Source organism: Carassius carassius, chromosome 19 (assembly GCF_963082965.1).
Source record: "Carassius carassius chromosome 19, fCarCar2.1, whole genome shotgun sequence".
Taxonomy (NCBI): domain Eukaryota; kingdom Metazoa; phylum Chordata; class Actinopteri; order Cypriniformes; family Cyprinidae; genus Carassius; species Carassius carassius.
This window is the reverse complement of record NC_081773.1, coordinates 32,311,329-32,327,177: the sequence shown is the minus strand read 5'-3', so window position 1 is coordinate 32,327,177 and position 15,849 is coordinate 32,311,329. Positions and strand designations below refer to the sequence as shown.

The following is a 15,849-nucleotide window of genomic DNA, read 5'->3' as shown; positions in this document are numbered from 1 at the left end:
GATTATTGGTTATTGTCCAGCAATATATTTTATTTCTTAGCCAATTAAAAGTTGTAAAATGTTATTTTTTTGGTCAATTAGACATACATACTACTTCTTCTTATTATTATTATTACATTTGACATTCCTGTCCTCCTCACTTCTAAAATGATTGCTGCGTCCCTGTCCTGTAACATAACTGAATATTAAACTTTAGCTATATGCCATGTTATCTTCATTTTAGGGATCAAATAGGTTTTGTGGCTCCACATGAATTTATATTCAGTAGGAAATGGCTCAAAATGGAAAATGGAACCAATTATCACCCTCCACAGTCTCACAAAATCCTGCGGGGACACTGGGAATGTAGAGGAAACACTGTAGGATTGGTTGTGTGTGTGTGTGTGTGTGTGTGTGTCCAGGGCTCAACATTAACGATTGTCCAGGACAAGTGGATTTTGTTAAAGGTCCCATGACATGGATTATTTCCTTTTCTCTAAATGCTTTTTAATGTTTCCTTAGGTGTACTTATATTGTTAGTATGATTTTTACATTTAAAATGTAGAAATAAAAAGCATTTTTATATCCTGATATTAGCCCTCTGGCTTGAATGCTCTGTTTGAAGGGGCGTGTCTGCTGTGAGACTCCGAGTAAACCACAACTGTTGTGATTGGCTGACATCTTTGCATTTGAAATGCGTATTACATGTGGAACCCCTCTCAAATATATATATATATATATATATATATATACTACAGCTGTCGAGATTAATGAATCGTGGAAGTGTAGATTATATAATTATTTTTTCGATCTTTTCCCATCCCTGCAGTGATGAGCATTGAGTAGACAGAGTCTGTTTATTGCGTGAATGCAGTGATCTCGTCATTATTGCAACACGTTTTCTCTCACAAAATGCTTTCACCACAACTAACAGCAAACACATGAATACACCACATGAATACAGTAAGAGCTTCGTTGTGCAGCATAACAGCGTCATTCATTGTAACAGCAGCTTAGGCAAGTGTGCAGATTTACTCGCGATGTGTGACAGCTCCGGAAATAAAGGGAGCGTTCTTTGATCGCTCTCTGTAGTTAAATCACAATTTAAATAACAGATTTGTTTCATGCTACTAAGAGAAACAACGTGAAGTTGATCGTTGTCACTGGCTTGATTCACTGATGCATAAACACTATTAAACGATTTAGAAAGAAAGTCTTTGTGAACTTGAATTAGCTACACATCAGAAATCACTGATCACAGATCAGGCATTAATGAACACTGTTACTCACTGTTTGTGCCGGTGCTGTCGAATCCATATCATAAAAGTCTATTTGTAACGCCTGTGCTGACATTGCGACTGAATTATATGTAAATATTTGCGCGGGCAAAGCAGAGAAAGAGGAGGTAAAATTCTCCTTATAACGTCACAAGGAGGAGATTCAAGATCAGCCGTTTGAGCTTCCATTTTCTCAAAGGCAGAGAAAGATAGCAAAATCTCGATTCAGTTCACCATACTTGGGGTCTTACCTAGGGCCCCTGAAACCTTAATCTGCCTCATACAGTGTTTTTAATGGAACATAAAAGACTTTAGAAGAAAATGATTATGATCATAAATAATAACTCTGTTGTGTTATAGATTATTTCATCAGAAGAGATCAGAAGAGTCCAGCTGTGTGTCTGTGGGGACTGATGAGTCTATGGATCCTCCAGTAAAAAAGTTTAAGAGTGAAGATACAAAGATTGATCTCAGGTACAGTTTTACATAAATATTTTTATAGCATATCATTTTATATTATCAAAATGTATATTTTCTACAATATATGATAAATGTTTCATGCACATTGCTAAAAAATATTTTTTATCTTTATCTGATATTTTAATAATATATAGTGTTACACGAAGAGATGCATTTGTGAAAGAACACAGTTCTATTTATAGTCTTTTGTAATAAAAAATTGTGTAAATGAAATGATCCTGAAGTGATTGTTTACATAATATATGAGTTTGTACTTTGTTAAATATGATAATTCAAAGGATTAACTTTAATGTCTCTCTGTTATAGTTCAGTTGATCAGAAGAGATCAGAAGCAGAGTCCAGCTGTGTGTCTGTGAGGAGTGATTGGTCTATGGATCCTCCAGAAAAGTTTAAGAGTGGAGATACAAACACTGATCTCAGGTACAGTTTTATATAAATATTAGCGTAAACACACATATTAAGCTCACCAAAATCTACACTGAGACATTTTTAGTATAAAAGATATCAGATGTTTGTTGTGCAGTGTAAGGTGTTGAAGACTCTGTGAGGAGCTGCAGGAGCTTGTTTTATTGTCTCTTGTGCTCCTGAACACACTTCACTGTTCACACACATCTAGTGTTTGCTGCAGATCAGAGTAAAATTATACTGAAAATACAAGACTGAAATCTCTATTGGTTTAGATTATAATTTACACATCCTTTATTCTGAGACATGTTTAATCAGTTGTTCTTGTGATATTTCAGCAGAGCAGATGGAGAGCGAAGCATCTCTGGAGGAGTCTCCTCTGTCTTCTGTCTGAACAACACGAGCGTTACAGCGTCTCTGAATAAACCTGATCAAGCAGTGAATGATGAACTACAGAGAGTCAAAGAGCAGCACAAAACCAGCATGAAGAACAAGTATGAGAGATTATGTGAGGGACTGAAACTCCAGGAGAATGAAAGCCTCCTGAACAGCATCTACACACAGCTCTACATCATAGAGGGAGAGAGAGAAGGAGTGAATGAAGAACATGAGGTTTTACAGATGGAGAAAACAGCCAGAACACAACACTCACAAGACACTCCAATCTACTGCAATGACATCTTTAAAACCTCCGCTGAAGCAGGATCTGAGGAGAAAGAGCAGATCAAGACTGTTCTTACTAAAGGCATCGCTGGAATCGGAAAAACCGTCTCTGTGCAGAAGTTCATTCTGGACTGGGCCGAGGGAAAAGCCAATCAGGATGTAGATTTCATGTTTGTGCTTCCATTTCGAGAGCTGAACTTGATCCGAGATCATCAGTACAGTCTTCACACACTTCTGCTGGACTTTCATCCTGAACTTCAAGATCTGGACTCACAGATTTATGAGGAGTGTAACGTTGTGTTCTTCTTTGATGGTCTGGATGAAAGCAGAATCACACTGATGTTTTCAGACGCTCAGAAAGTTTGTGATGTGACTGAGACTTCATCAGTGGCTGTGTTGATGTCAAAGCTCATGAAAGGAGAGCTGCTTCCCTCTGCTCTCATCTGGATCACCTCCAGACCAGCAGCAGCCAATCAGATCCCCTCCAAATACATCCACCGTCTGACAGAAATTCAGGGATTCACTGAGCCTCAGAAGGAGGAATATTTCAGGAAGAGAATCAGTGATGAGCATCAAGCCAGCAGAATCATCTCACACATCAGAAGAGCAAGAAGCCTCCACATCATGTGCCACATCCCCGTCTTCTGCTGGATCTCATCCACTGTGCTTCAGAAGCTCCTGGAAGAAGATCTGAGAGCAGAAATCCCTCAAACTCTGACTGAAATGTACATCCACTTCCTGCTGATTCAGATCAACATGAGGAAGCAGAAGTATGAAGAGAGAGATCCAGAGAAACTCCTGCCGTCCAACAGAGAAGTGATTGTGAAACTTGCTGAAGTGGCTTTCAAGCAGCTGATGAAGGGCAATGTGATGTTCTATGAGGAGGACCTGATTGAGAGCAGCATAGACGTCACTGACGCCTCAGTGTATTCTGGGATTTGCACTGAGATCTTTAAGCAGGAATCTGTGATTCATCAGAGGAAAGTCTACAGCTTCATTCATTTGAGTGTTCAGGAGTTTCTCGCTGCTTTCTATCTGCTTTACAGCTATTTAACCAAGAACAAGAAAACACTGGAAGAATTCAGATATTACAGATCTGATAAAGTCTCTCTGTATGGTCTACTAAGATCAGCAGTAGATAAAGCTCTCAAGAGTAAGAATGGACGTCTGGATCTGTTCCTGCGGTTCCTGCTGGGCGTCTCACTGGAGTCCAATCAGAGACTCTTACAGGATCTACTGACACACACAGAGAACAGCTCAGAGACCATCAGCAGAACCACACTGTACATTAAAGACAAGATCAAAGATGATCCTGAACATCTTCCTCTCTCAGCTGATCAGTCCATCAATCTGTTCCTCTGTCTGCTGGAAGTGAAAGATCAGACTCTGTTCAGAGAGATTCAGGAGTTTGTGAAATCAGACAAACACTCAGAGAAACTCTCTCCTGCTCACTGCTCAACAATCTCCTACATGCTTCAGATGTCAGAGGAGCCACTGGATGAACTGGACACCATGAAATACAAGACATCAGCTGAGGGGAGAAGAAGACTGATACCAGCTGTGATCAACTGCAGAAAAGCTGTGTGAGTGTTTCATCATCAACTAAACTATCATATTTAATAATGAATCTGACTCCTTTACAATAAATGTTCCTGAATGAGAGATTTTCTCCTGAATAACAGGCCAGAATCTTAAAGGAGTCAGGACAGGTGTTTTTAATCCAGTAGATATTAGAGTAAAGCGTGTGTTAGCGGCGCGGGTAAAAACAACCCCGTCACATGAGAAACTGGTTCATTAAATCAGCAGCAGCTGCAGCAAAGAGACGCTCCACACATTGATCAGTAAAGCTGACCTTCAGACATTTCACTTGTGCTTGAAGCATTGTGACCACATTAATGTCACAGATTCATTTCAGCAGGTCACACACGTACATGAATTATTGTGAAAAGTGAAAAAAGTGAAAGTGAAAATTAGTGAAATTATTGTTGAAGTGTATAAAGTGAAATTATTCACACAAAACAAGCTGAGAGTTTGTCATTTAATGAGATCTGCGTTAAATATTCATTTACATGTCAGCCTTTTGTGAAAATGACTTTTACAAACTCAGATGTGACTCATTTCTGTGAAGAACTACAGAACAAGCTCTGATTCACAACATTAGTGTCCAAACACAGAAATAAAAGACGGTCTATATATCAGATCAGGATCTGAAGACTATAATAAACACAAATCCAGCTCTAGAGCATCAGATCTCACAGTCAGCTCAAAACAATGATGTGCAGGACACCACTGATGATCTTTATGATTGTGAAGGAGAGGAATGAAGAGCTTCTCTCTCGTGAACACGCTGCTGGAAAAGATTCGTCTGTGTGTTTCAGGAAAAGATCATCAGTAGTTTAGTGCTCGAGCGCTGCTCAACAATGTCAGAGACACGGGTTCAGATCCACAACAAACCTGCTCCCTCTCATTTACTCATTTATCTGTTGATTTCTTGAATTAATGCAGAGATTTGTGTGAATTCTGCAGTTCTGAAACACCTTGATTGATGTTTCACCGTGATTCATTCAGCAAATAAATCCATGCACTGAACAGGTGACACTTTTAATGACTTGATGTGAAGTAAACCAGCTTTTCTTGATTTTATGGCAAGAATACAGTGAAATACGGTCTAAATCTGATGCAGTGCTGTGTAGCGTACAGTAAAACATAAGCACATGCACACAGGTTTGAGATTTACTGCTGCTTGAATTTGTTCTGAATAACAAACACAGAACTTCAGACGTGCTCGGTTTACTTCACTGCAAAAAATGATTTTCTTAGGATTTTTGTCTTGTTTTCTAGAACAAATATCAAATTTTTAGGCCTACTTTAAATGCAGTGTGCAACTAAAAATGCCGAAACTGACTGGGAAATCTTAATCTTGCTGGAATTTTAATTATAAACAAACAGAAATACAGCTCATTCTGAAACAGAGACTAATATTTTGAAATGTCTGCTTTTCTATCGCTGGCTGCTCCTTCAGAAAGATGAGGGAGATAAAATATGCATCTTACAGCCATCAACCATCATCATAGAATCAATATCTAAACACTCCTGAATCGAGATCAATTTACTTGAGAAGCAAAATGATTTCAGATTTTAAATCTTGTTTTTGGAAATATGCTGCAGCGCGCGGGGAGCAGTTGGGGGTTCAGTGCCTTGCTCAGGAATGCGAATGTGAATCTCACAGTGTGGGAGATCTCAGGTTCTGATATCCTTGATTGATAAAGAAACGCACACACACACACACACACACACACGCACACACACACACACACACACACACACACGCACACACACACACACACACACACGCACACACGCACGCACGCACGCACACACACACACACACACACACACACACACACACACACACACACGCGCGCACACACACACGCACACACACACAAACACACACTCCACTACTCCGTACATATTAATACAGATTGAAATAACACTAAAGCTAAGCTGTGTAATGAATAGTGTGATTAAATAGATTTGCATGAACTTTTACATAAGACATTAAAAATACTGACTGTGTAAAAGTTTTTTTTTCTTTTTGAATGAGGCTTTAAATTATTTATTACTTTTTTTTTTTTGACATTTTAAATCTCAGTCCAGTGATTCATCACACATTGATTTGTTCTTTCTCTTTACTAATGGATTCACAGCTAACTGATCTGATCTGAGAGAGTGAAGAGTGTGTCATTGTTCTCTACAGGTTGAGAGATTGTGACGTCACAGATGAAGGTTGTTCTGCTCTGACTTCAGCTCTGAGATCAAACTCCTCACACCTGAGAGAACTGGATCTGTCTTGGAATAAAATAAGAGATTTGGGAGTGAAGTGTCTCTGTGCTGGACTGGAGGATCCTCGCTGTAAACTGGAGAAACTGGGGTAAGATTATATATGACACACTGTAAAATATTTGTGAAGTGAAAAACAAATCACCCAGAAAGCCAGAAAACACAATAGTTGTATCAAGAGACAGAGATACAGAAAGTAAAACATTGTGTGTCTTTGTTTCTTGTTCATGTGTGGACTTCTGTGTTCTTGTTAAAGCTGTTTCTGCATTAGCAACACCTTTAAATGGATTCTGTTACACTAAGTGCTAATAGCTCGTCTTGTTAGCAAAGGCTTGACTGTTAGCAGATAAAATTACTAAAGAAACCAGTCAGATAAGTGAGAGAGTAAGAACAGTGGGCTTTTGAGGAGACCGACCCGAGTACAAATCTGCATTTCTTCTCATTTACTCCAGTGTATATTAGCTCAGAGAGGTGTTTATATTAAAGAAAACATAAGAAAATATTCAAAACATGGAAATAAAACGTCTAACATGTATGTAATTAAATATATATGTGTTGTCCTCGTGTTGATCAGATGTTCTGGAGAATCAATCACATGCAGCTCATATTGTTCCCAAACTCAGAAGCGTGAGTCTCTTCCTGCAGCTTCAAGAACAGCTTTACTGATCAGCAGCTTCAGTGTGATTAGGAGCAGGTGTAGGGGGCTTTAGGAAGAGACACAAGGAAGGACACTAGAAGACACCATCTGTTTATAATCAACAGAATCAGAGAAAGAATATGTTATTACCTACTGTTCTGTAAAGCACTGCAGTACATTGAGGTGTGAGTACTATCTGCAAGTATGAATAATATCTCACAGTGTAGGTGACCTGCATGATGATTGAAATCGCACAAATAGTCTTCAGCTATTTCCTAAATAAACTGTGAAAGGAAATATCTGCTGGACAGTTAAAGCGTTCAAATCATTCAAAGCGACAAACACGAGCAGAATCAGCTCTGAAACGTGTTTCTCGACCCGGTGACTTTTAATGAATGACGGTGAGAATCTGAGATTGGTAATGCTGTCATAAATTCACAACGGTTGTGCTGTAATTATATAATAGACTGTCTCTAGCTGATCACACGCCTGTATTTGGTTAAAAATCCTGAGGCTTTAAATGATTTATGATCATGTTTGTTTTCTTTGATATTTTAAATCTCAGTCCAGTGATTCATCACACATTGATTTGTTCTTTCTCTTTACTAATGGATTCACAGCTAAACTGATCTGATCTGAGAGAGTGAAGAGTGTGTCATTGTTCTCTACAGGTTGAGTGATTGTGGCGTCACAGATGAAGGTTGTTCTGCTCTGGCTTCAGCTCTGAGATCAAACCCCTCACACCTGAGAGAACTGGATCTGTCTTGGAATAAAATAAGAGATTTGGGAGTGAAGCGTCTCTGTGCTGGACTGGAGGATCCTCGCTGTAAACTGGAGAAACTGGGGTAAGATTATATATGACACACTGTAAAATATTTGTGAAGTGAAAAACAAAAACAAAACTATATCAGAAAGGAGTGAATGGATTCAGACGGTGACGTATACACTGCGCTTCAGACTTAAAGCTGTTGAAAAAACATCTTCGTCACATGTACTTTTATATTACATGTACATAATATTAATAGCAATAACACTCAAAATTACTTTATTGTAATTCTACATACCTCCGCGCCAGCTTTGTGCTTTCATTGATGGTATATTATTAATTTGTTTTGTAATACTTTGTTCATAATCATACTATTAAAATACTGAGAACAAAAATAAACACACATTAACACGTTCATAATTGTATGTATTTATGATGTTTAGTATCCTGAATCTCTCCTGATCAGTGTTTTGAGCTCAGATAAGATGATCGTAGAGCGTCCTCAGACGACCGTTAATGATAATCAGAATGAATACGCTGTGATTAACAAACATTTTAAATTATCCACCACATTATCATCATTTTTGTAAGTTAACAGTGATGTCACCTCAGTAAATTAGTAAAATATTAAACTGAGTTATTGCTACATAATATATTTTAATATAAAGTATGAAATAAACGTTAAAGCAGAAATAATAAAGATGTAAACAGCATCTCTCCTTCAAACTCGCTCGCTCCCGCTCTCTCTTCCAGCTCACCACTACTCCGCATTGCATTGTGGGAAATAGCGTACATTGGTTACACTCAAAATCAGAATGAATTGTGGGTAAAAAGTAGTGAACGAAATAGAGAATGAAGTAGTTCACTCAGTATTCGGACACCCGATATAGTGCACTATATAGTGGATAGGGAGCAGTTTCAGACACAGATATTAAATCAGACAAAATGTAAACATTAGGTATTGTTTGTGAATGGAATACTTGCTACTGATTGGATGAGACAACTGTCAATCAAGAGACAGAGATACAGAAAGTAAAACATTGTGTGTCTTTGTTTCTTGTTCATGTGTGGACTTCTGTGTTCATGTTAAAGCTGTTTCTGCATTAGCAACACCTTTAAATGGATTCTGTTACACTAAGTGCTAATAGCTCGTCTTGTTAGCAAATGCTTGACTGTTAGCAGACAAAATTACTAAAGAAACCAGTCAGATAAGTGAGAGAGTAAGAACAGTGGGCTTTTGAGGAGACCCGAGTACAAATCTGCATTTCTTCTCATTTACTCCAGTGTATATTAGCTCAGAGAGGTGTTTATATTAAAGAAAACATAAGAAAATATTCAAAACATGGAAATAAAACATCTAACATGCACACACACACACACAGAGAAACACACACACACACACACACACAGAGAAACACACACACACACACACACACACACACTTACAGACACATAACGGTTCACTTACTCACACACACAAAAAATAAAAATGCTTAGAGACAGAAAAGTTACAGTAAAAATGTCTTTGTGTTTCTAAGTAATCAGAATCCACAGCTTCACTATTATTAGAGAGACACTGCACAGACAGACAGGAATAATTTACTGTAATCACTCTCTCACGAATGCATTCAAATAAATGTAATTTTACTGTGCTTCTCTGTATCTGATTTAATAACCGATAAAATAACTGATGAAGATGTAGCCTACTATTCTTTCATCCTTGCTAACAAAATTTGCTTCAACTTCAAAAAGCTGCAGTGACAGATTTAACTTTTAATTCTGATAACCTTTAAATCATTTAATGCACACTTAGCCTAATTAAATTCATTTTTTTGGTTATCATCATTATTATTATCATCATCATCATCATTATTATTATAACTATACATTCATTCATTCCTTCAATTATAAACTCAACAGCATAAGGTGAAAATAACTATATACATAAGTGAGTGGAAAGGGCAAGTGAATACATGAATCTTTGACACTTTTCTCCATTGACTTGCAGAATATTTTCTGTGATGTTACTGTTAGACAGTGCTGAGAAGATAATAATTTACAGTTTACATGTTACTCTATTTAAAATGTAATAAGTAGTGTAACTATTTCAATTGCTTTATTAAAGTAATGTAACAGATTACATTTGTTTTTCTAAATGTAAAATATTTTCATCTGTAAAAGCAGGCAGGGTTAAGCTTACAGTAGAACTCAACACTGATTATTGGCAGACTTTCAAAAGCCTTCATCACTTAAATTAAGATTATAATCATTTAATTTTAAACCACAGACACCACAAAATTAGACTTTAACACCTTTTTACTTTGAGATCAATCTGATTCTGGTTAAATTCTGATCATTCTGGTTAAATACAGGTTTAAAATCATAAGAAATAGTTTGATAGCTATGATACTGTTTTTAAAATCAGATCTTTTCACAGCTGTGACAGGAAACACTGGCATCTAGTCATGGGCCGGTATGAGATTTAGACAGTATGATAACCTTAAGCAACAATATCACGGTATCACTGTATTGTTGTTACAGCTCTGAAATGTGTTATTTTTAAATGACTGGGTAAATGAGATATTCTGGAGGACACATAAGATTGAACCAGTGAGTTTAAGGATGTTGGTGCCGTGCCAGTGGTCGTCTTGTAGACAAGCATCAGTACCTTGAATTTGATGCGAGCAGCTACTGGTAGCAGTGTAACCTGATGAGGAGAGGAGTAACGTGAGCTGTTTTTGGCTCATTGAAGACAACCCTCGCTGCTGCATTCTGGATCAGTTACAGAGGCTTGATAGTACATGCAGGAAGAGCCAGGAGAGCATTACAATAGTCCAGTCTGGAGAGAACAAGAGCTTGGACAAGAAGTTGTGTGGCTTGCTCTGACAGGAAGGGTCTAATCTTCCTAATGTTGTATAAGACTTGACTGTTAGCAGACAAAATGACTAAAGAAACCAGTCAGATAAGTGAGAGAGTAAGAACAGTGGGCTTTTGAGGAGACCGACCCGAGTACAAATCTGCATTTCTTCTCATTTACTCCAGTGTATATTAGCACAGAGAGGTGTTTATATTAAAGAAAAGTGTGATTAGGAGCAGGTGTAGGGGGCTTTAGGAATATAGGCTGGTGATGGCGCAGTGGATAAGACACATGCCTTTGGTGTGAGAGACCCAGGTTCGAATCCACTATAAGACACCAATGTGTCCCTGAGCAAGACACTCAACCCCTAGTTGCTCCAGAGGTGTGCGACCTCTGACATATATAGCAATTGTAAGTCGCTTTGGATAAAAGCGTCAGCTAAATGAATAAATGTAAATGTAGACACAAGGAAGGACACTAGAAGACAGCATCTGTTTATAATCAATAGAATCATAGAAAGAATATGTTACTACATACTGCCACAATTTACAGTAAGTATGAATAATATAATATCTCATTTTTTAATATATCGGCATCAGCCGATATCCGTGTTTAGTAGCGCCGATTTAAAGTCAGGCACGTCGGTGGGCAGCCCCGTGTTATTGGTGTGGTGGAAAGTGCTGCTGCTGCATGTGAAGCACCCCAAGCTAAAACTTTTGAAAGGTTCAACAACAGTCCTGGGAGATAAAGGCAGTCAGAGAATCTCACTCTGTAAATGGGGTGGAGAAGTTGTCAGCTCTTACAAACACTGCAGCGTGATTGAGGGCTCCGTTACTCCACACCACTCACAGACAGCACCGTGCTCGGTAGTGGTGGGCGATACTGCAAAATTTGGTATCGATCCGATACCAAATACATATAGGGTCAGTATCGCCGATACCGATACCAATACGATACTTTTTTACTTAAAAAAAAAAAAAAAAAAAAAAAAAAACCTTGTGTAGGGGAGTGCAGTAGGTCTGTCATTATTTCTGAGGTGGATGAATGATCAATTATTTAGGCAATATTTTTTATTAATTTATTGAAGTCCACAAAATAATTAGTTATTAGGCACTGTAGAATTAAACACGATCAATTAATAACCTTAATGCTGCAAAATGCGTCTGCAGCGGTATTATTATTATGTGCAAAAGCCACTTGGAAAAAAGCTTTCTCACCCGAATTAAAGGGGTTTTAGTCTGAATAAAATGCTAGTAGCAGGACTGTAAAATGAATAGATGTGATAATGATCATTTGATAAAATGAAGAGAGCGCGCCATATGTTGGAGATCATTTTACTTTGTTGACTGTTTCCCGTCAAGGAGACCGCTGAATGCGCCTCTTTAAATGGTTTCGTGGTGCTCGTTGTTGTATTTTAAAACACATCTGCAATGTTTTCAAATGACACACTATAGTAGTGGTGCAACAGATCATCTTTGATCAATATCTTCGGTTCGGCACACACGTGACCCGCGGATTGATTTATGAAAAAAAAAAAAAAAATTGCGCATGTTTAGTCCACACTCAGTGGTCATGGCGAGCAGAGGAACGGAGGAGCTTGAACGCCCCGCGCATTTTGGCTTCCCTGTCAGATATAATGATGAAGAAAAGAGGTTAGAGTGAAAAGATTGTGCCAGATCTTTATGAACAGGAGAAGAAAACAGTTGTGGATGAACTATCCCGAGCATCCTCTGTTGCGCTCACGACAGAAGGGTGTACGTCCAGGGGGACGGAGAGCTCTGTGATGATAACTGCTCACTTCATCACAGCACACTGGAAGATGAGAGTCCGGCTATTATGTTAAAAAGAAGATATTATGCCAGTTGCACTTTAAGTTGATTTCATATATTTTAATTTAATAATTTAATGTTAATTTAAAAAAAAGACAAAACGTATGTTTATTTGTCTTGGCCTTTTTTTCTTTTCTTTTTTTTTTTTTTTGCTGATTCGGAAAATGATCCGATCCATACGAGGACGAGCGAGCGCGGGTTTGACTAGATGTATTTGGAGGTTATTGCTCACGTCTCGTTCTGCACATATCCAAATCTTTCCATATTCGCAATGTATCTGAATGTTAAACTATAATATTTTTTATTTATTTAATGTAAACTAGACGGAAAGATCATCCTCTTCACATGAGCAAAAACGTCCTTGGCATAACAGCAGAGTGGACCGGTGTACTACGGTCTGTTTAAACTGACCAGTGTAACCTTTTATGTGTTTGGTTGACTGTACTTTATTTTAATAATGAACAGACTGCGATGTAAGTTTGTAATTAGAATGCACTTTAGATGTTCTGTGTCATTTATACCAAACACAAATGTTGCTGGTTGCTAGTGTGTTTGCAGCACTACTGTTATTTATTTTTTATATATTTAATTTTTTATATTTTTCAGTTTAATTGATTTTTATTTATAAAATTGTATTTATTTAAATGTATATTTAAGTTTACATTTATGTTCCAACAAACTTGAAAAATTCTACTTGATAAATGCTCTAAAACTTTTATGTAAATGATTGACTTATATATATATATATAATTACCTGTTTCATATATTTAATACTTGGTCAGTTCATTGATTTGTTTGGTTAACTTTGGATACATTTTTTTATTTTAATACCGTGCAGTGCACAAAATTAAGATTCGAGAGATGGTTCAAGTCAGTGCTCAATAGATGATGATAAGTTTAGAAATGTTGTGCATCCACTTATTATTAGTGTGATATTTTAGCATGAAAATGAAGGGGAAAACTTCAAGATATCGGCAGCACATATCGGCCATCGGCTGACCCTGACCTCTAAACATCCGCATCGGCTATAGAAAAACCCATATCAGTCGATCTCTAGTTAGGATCCCCACTGAAACGTGTTTCTCGACCCGGTGACTTTTAATGAATGACGGTGAGAATCTGAGATTGGTAATGCTGTCATAAATTCACAACGGTTGTGCTGTAATTATATAATAGACTGTAGTGTGAGGCGCTCCATGTCTGCTGTTACTGTACTGTTTCTGGTTCTGATTCACTGTTAGTGCTGCGCTTGGTTTGAGACGCTTTAATTTACATTTGGGAACACAACATTCATCATTAGAAACATTTATAAATATGTTGTTGTTTACAAAGAAGTTGATTAAATAAATTCGGTCTTGATGAGCAGAAGATAGTTATTTCAAAAACATTAATAATTTTAATGTTTCCAAACTTTTGGCAGGTACTTTAATAATAATAACAATTCTATATACTTCACTATAATATATTATAGTACTTTATTATAATATATTATTATATTGTTGTCATGATTATTAAATTCTGCTTTTTATTTTTTACAGGACAGTGTGTATTTTTACAATATAAGATATATCTTTTAATGTGGTAAAATACATATTTTTAATAATGAGTGCTGGGGGCGTGGTCAGATCTTCCTTCTTTTTTGTCTCTAGTTGATCACATGACTGTATTTGGTTAAAAATCCTGACAGAGTAATAAATAATTTTTACTTTCTTTTTGAATGAGGCTTTTATGATTTATGATCATGTGTTTTTTTCTTTGACATTTTAAATCTCAGTCCAGTGATTCATCACACATTGATTTGTTCTTTCTCTTTACTAATGGATTCACAGCTAAACTGATCTGATCTGAGAGAGTGAAGAGTGTGTCATTGTTCTCTACAGGTTGAGTTATTGTGACGTCACAGATGAAGGTTGTTCTGCTCTGACTTCAGCTCTGAGATCAAACCCCTCACACCTGAGAGAACTGGATCTGATTGGGAATAATCTACGAAAATCAGGAGTGAAGTTACTCTCTGATCTGAAAGATGATCCCCGTTATAAACTGGAGAGATTATACTACTGTGAGTATATTATTATTTAAATCTTTTAAAATGGCCAAAGTTAAGTAACAGACATATTTGGAGAATATAAGATAATAATTCAGCTCCACTTTAGTTTCGGTTCTTTAAACTGTTTAATTCTGTGATGATCTATGAATATATGAATATGTTCATCTCCTCCAGTGTCTCTGTGTGTAAATGATAAAGAGAGAGTTGTTGATCATTCACTGTTATTAATCTATGATCAGTTGTTCATCAGATCAGAGTATGTGAGCGGAGTGGAGCATCAACAATTTCTCCTCCGCGCTCCGATCATTTAATTATCACTCCGCTCCGCTCCACTCCACACTCACTGATATCAGAAACACCGCTCCACCTTCACTCCACGTCTAAAGTATTTCAGCTAAATATGTTTAACATGTGATTTCTTGCTAAATATCCAGTTATATTACGGGCTGTTGGCATGAATTGTATTCGTGACGGAGCGGTGCTGGAGCGCTCTTGGAGCGAGTGAAAACCACGACGCTCCGACTTTTAAAAGATCCGCTCCTCGCTCCAGTCAAAATCACACGCTCCACTCCGCGCTCCGCTCACATACTCTGATTCATATCTCTGACTGTAATATGAATATACTGTGTGTTTCTGAGCTGGATCTGCTGATGTGATGTGACAGCAGTAATGTCTCATACTCATATCTGACTGTCTGTGTGTTTTATTGTAGGACTCTCTGTATTAAGACGTCAGTTCAGTTTCCTCAGGATCAGATGATGGTGAATAAGAGCCGCTACAGGAATCAGTGATGTGAAGTTAAATGAATGCATGGAAGTGTAATGTGTGGAGCAGTGTTGATGAACAGAAGAAACAAGCTTCAAGGAAACTAAACTAATTCATCAAAATAAGTTTTTATCCAAACGACATTAAGAAAATAGTTGATTTGTTTATACAGCACTGAAAACCAAGTAAATCAATGTGATATTTTCAGTGATGGGGTTATATCCTGAGCTGTCCAGATTTAATATAGATCATCATAACTGTGTATCCTGAAATTCAGAAATAGACATCTTATCACTTGTAC

General features: G+C 37.4%; 1 protein-coding gene across 2 annotated transcripts in view; it reads left to right on the top strand.

Annotated features, from left to right (window-relative positions):
* Positions 1 to 15,849, top strand: part of LOC132095595 (NACHT, LRR and PYD domains-containing protein 12-like) — a 594,505-nt gene extending 578,656 nt beyond the window's left edge. The window contains exons 26-29 of one of the 2 annotated variants that reach the window (XM_059500733.1): positions 6,565 to 6,738; positions 7,956 to 8,129; positions 14,617 to 14,795; positions 15,496 to 15,849. In XM_059500733.1, coding sequence (XP_059356716.1) covers positions 6,565 to 6,738; positions 7,956 to 8,129; positions 14,617 to 14,795; positions 15,496 to 15,497 — 529 coding nt within the window. In that variant the 3' untranslated portion in view covers positions 15,498 to 15,849. Of the gene's footprint in view, positions 1 to 1,616; positions 1,731 to 2,042; positions 2,157 to 2,479; positions 4,392 to 6,564; positions 6,739 to 7,955; positions 8,130 to 14,616; positions 14,796 to 15,495 lie in introns of those variants that run through there. The other variant, XM_059500737.1, reaches the window with a different exon arrangement.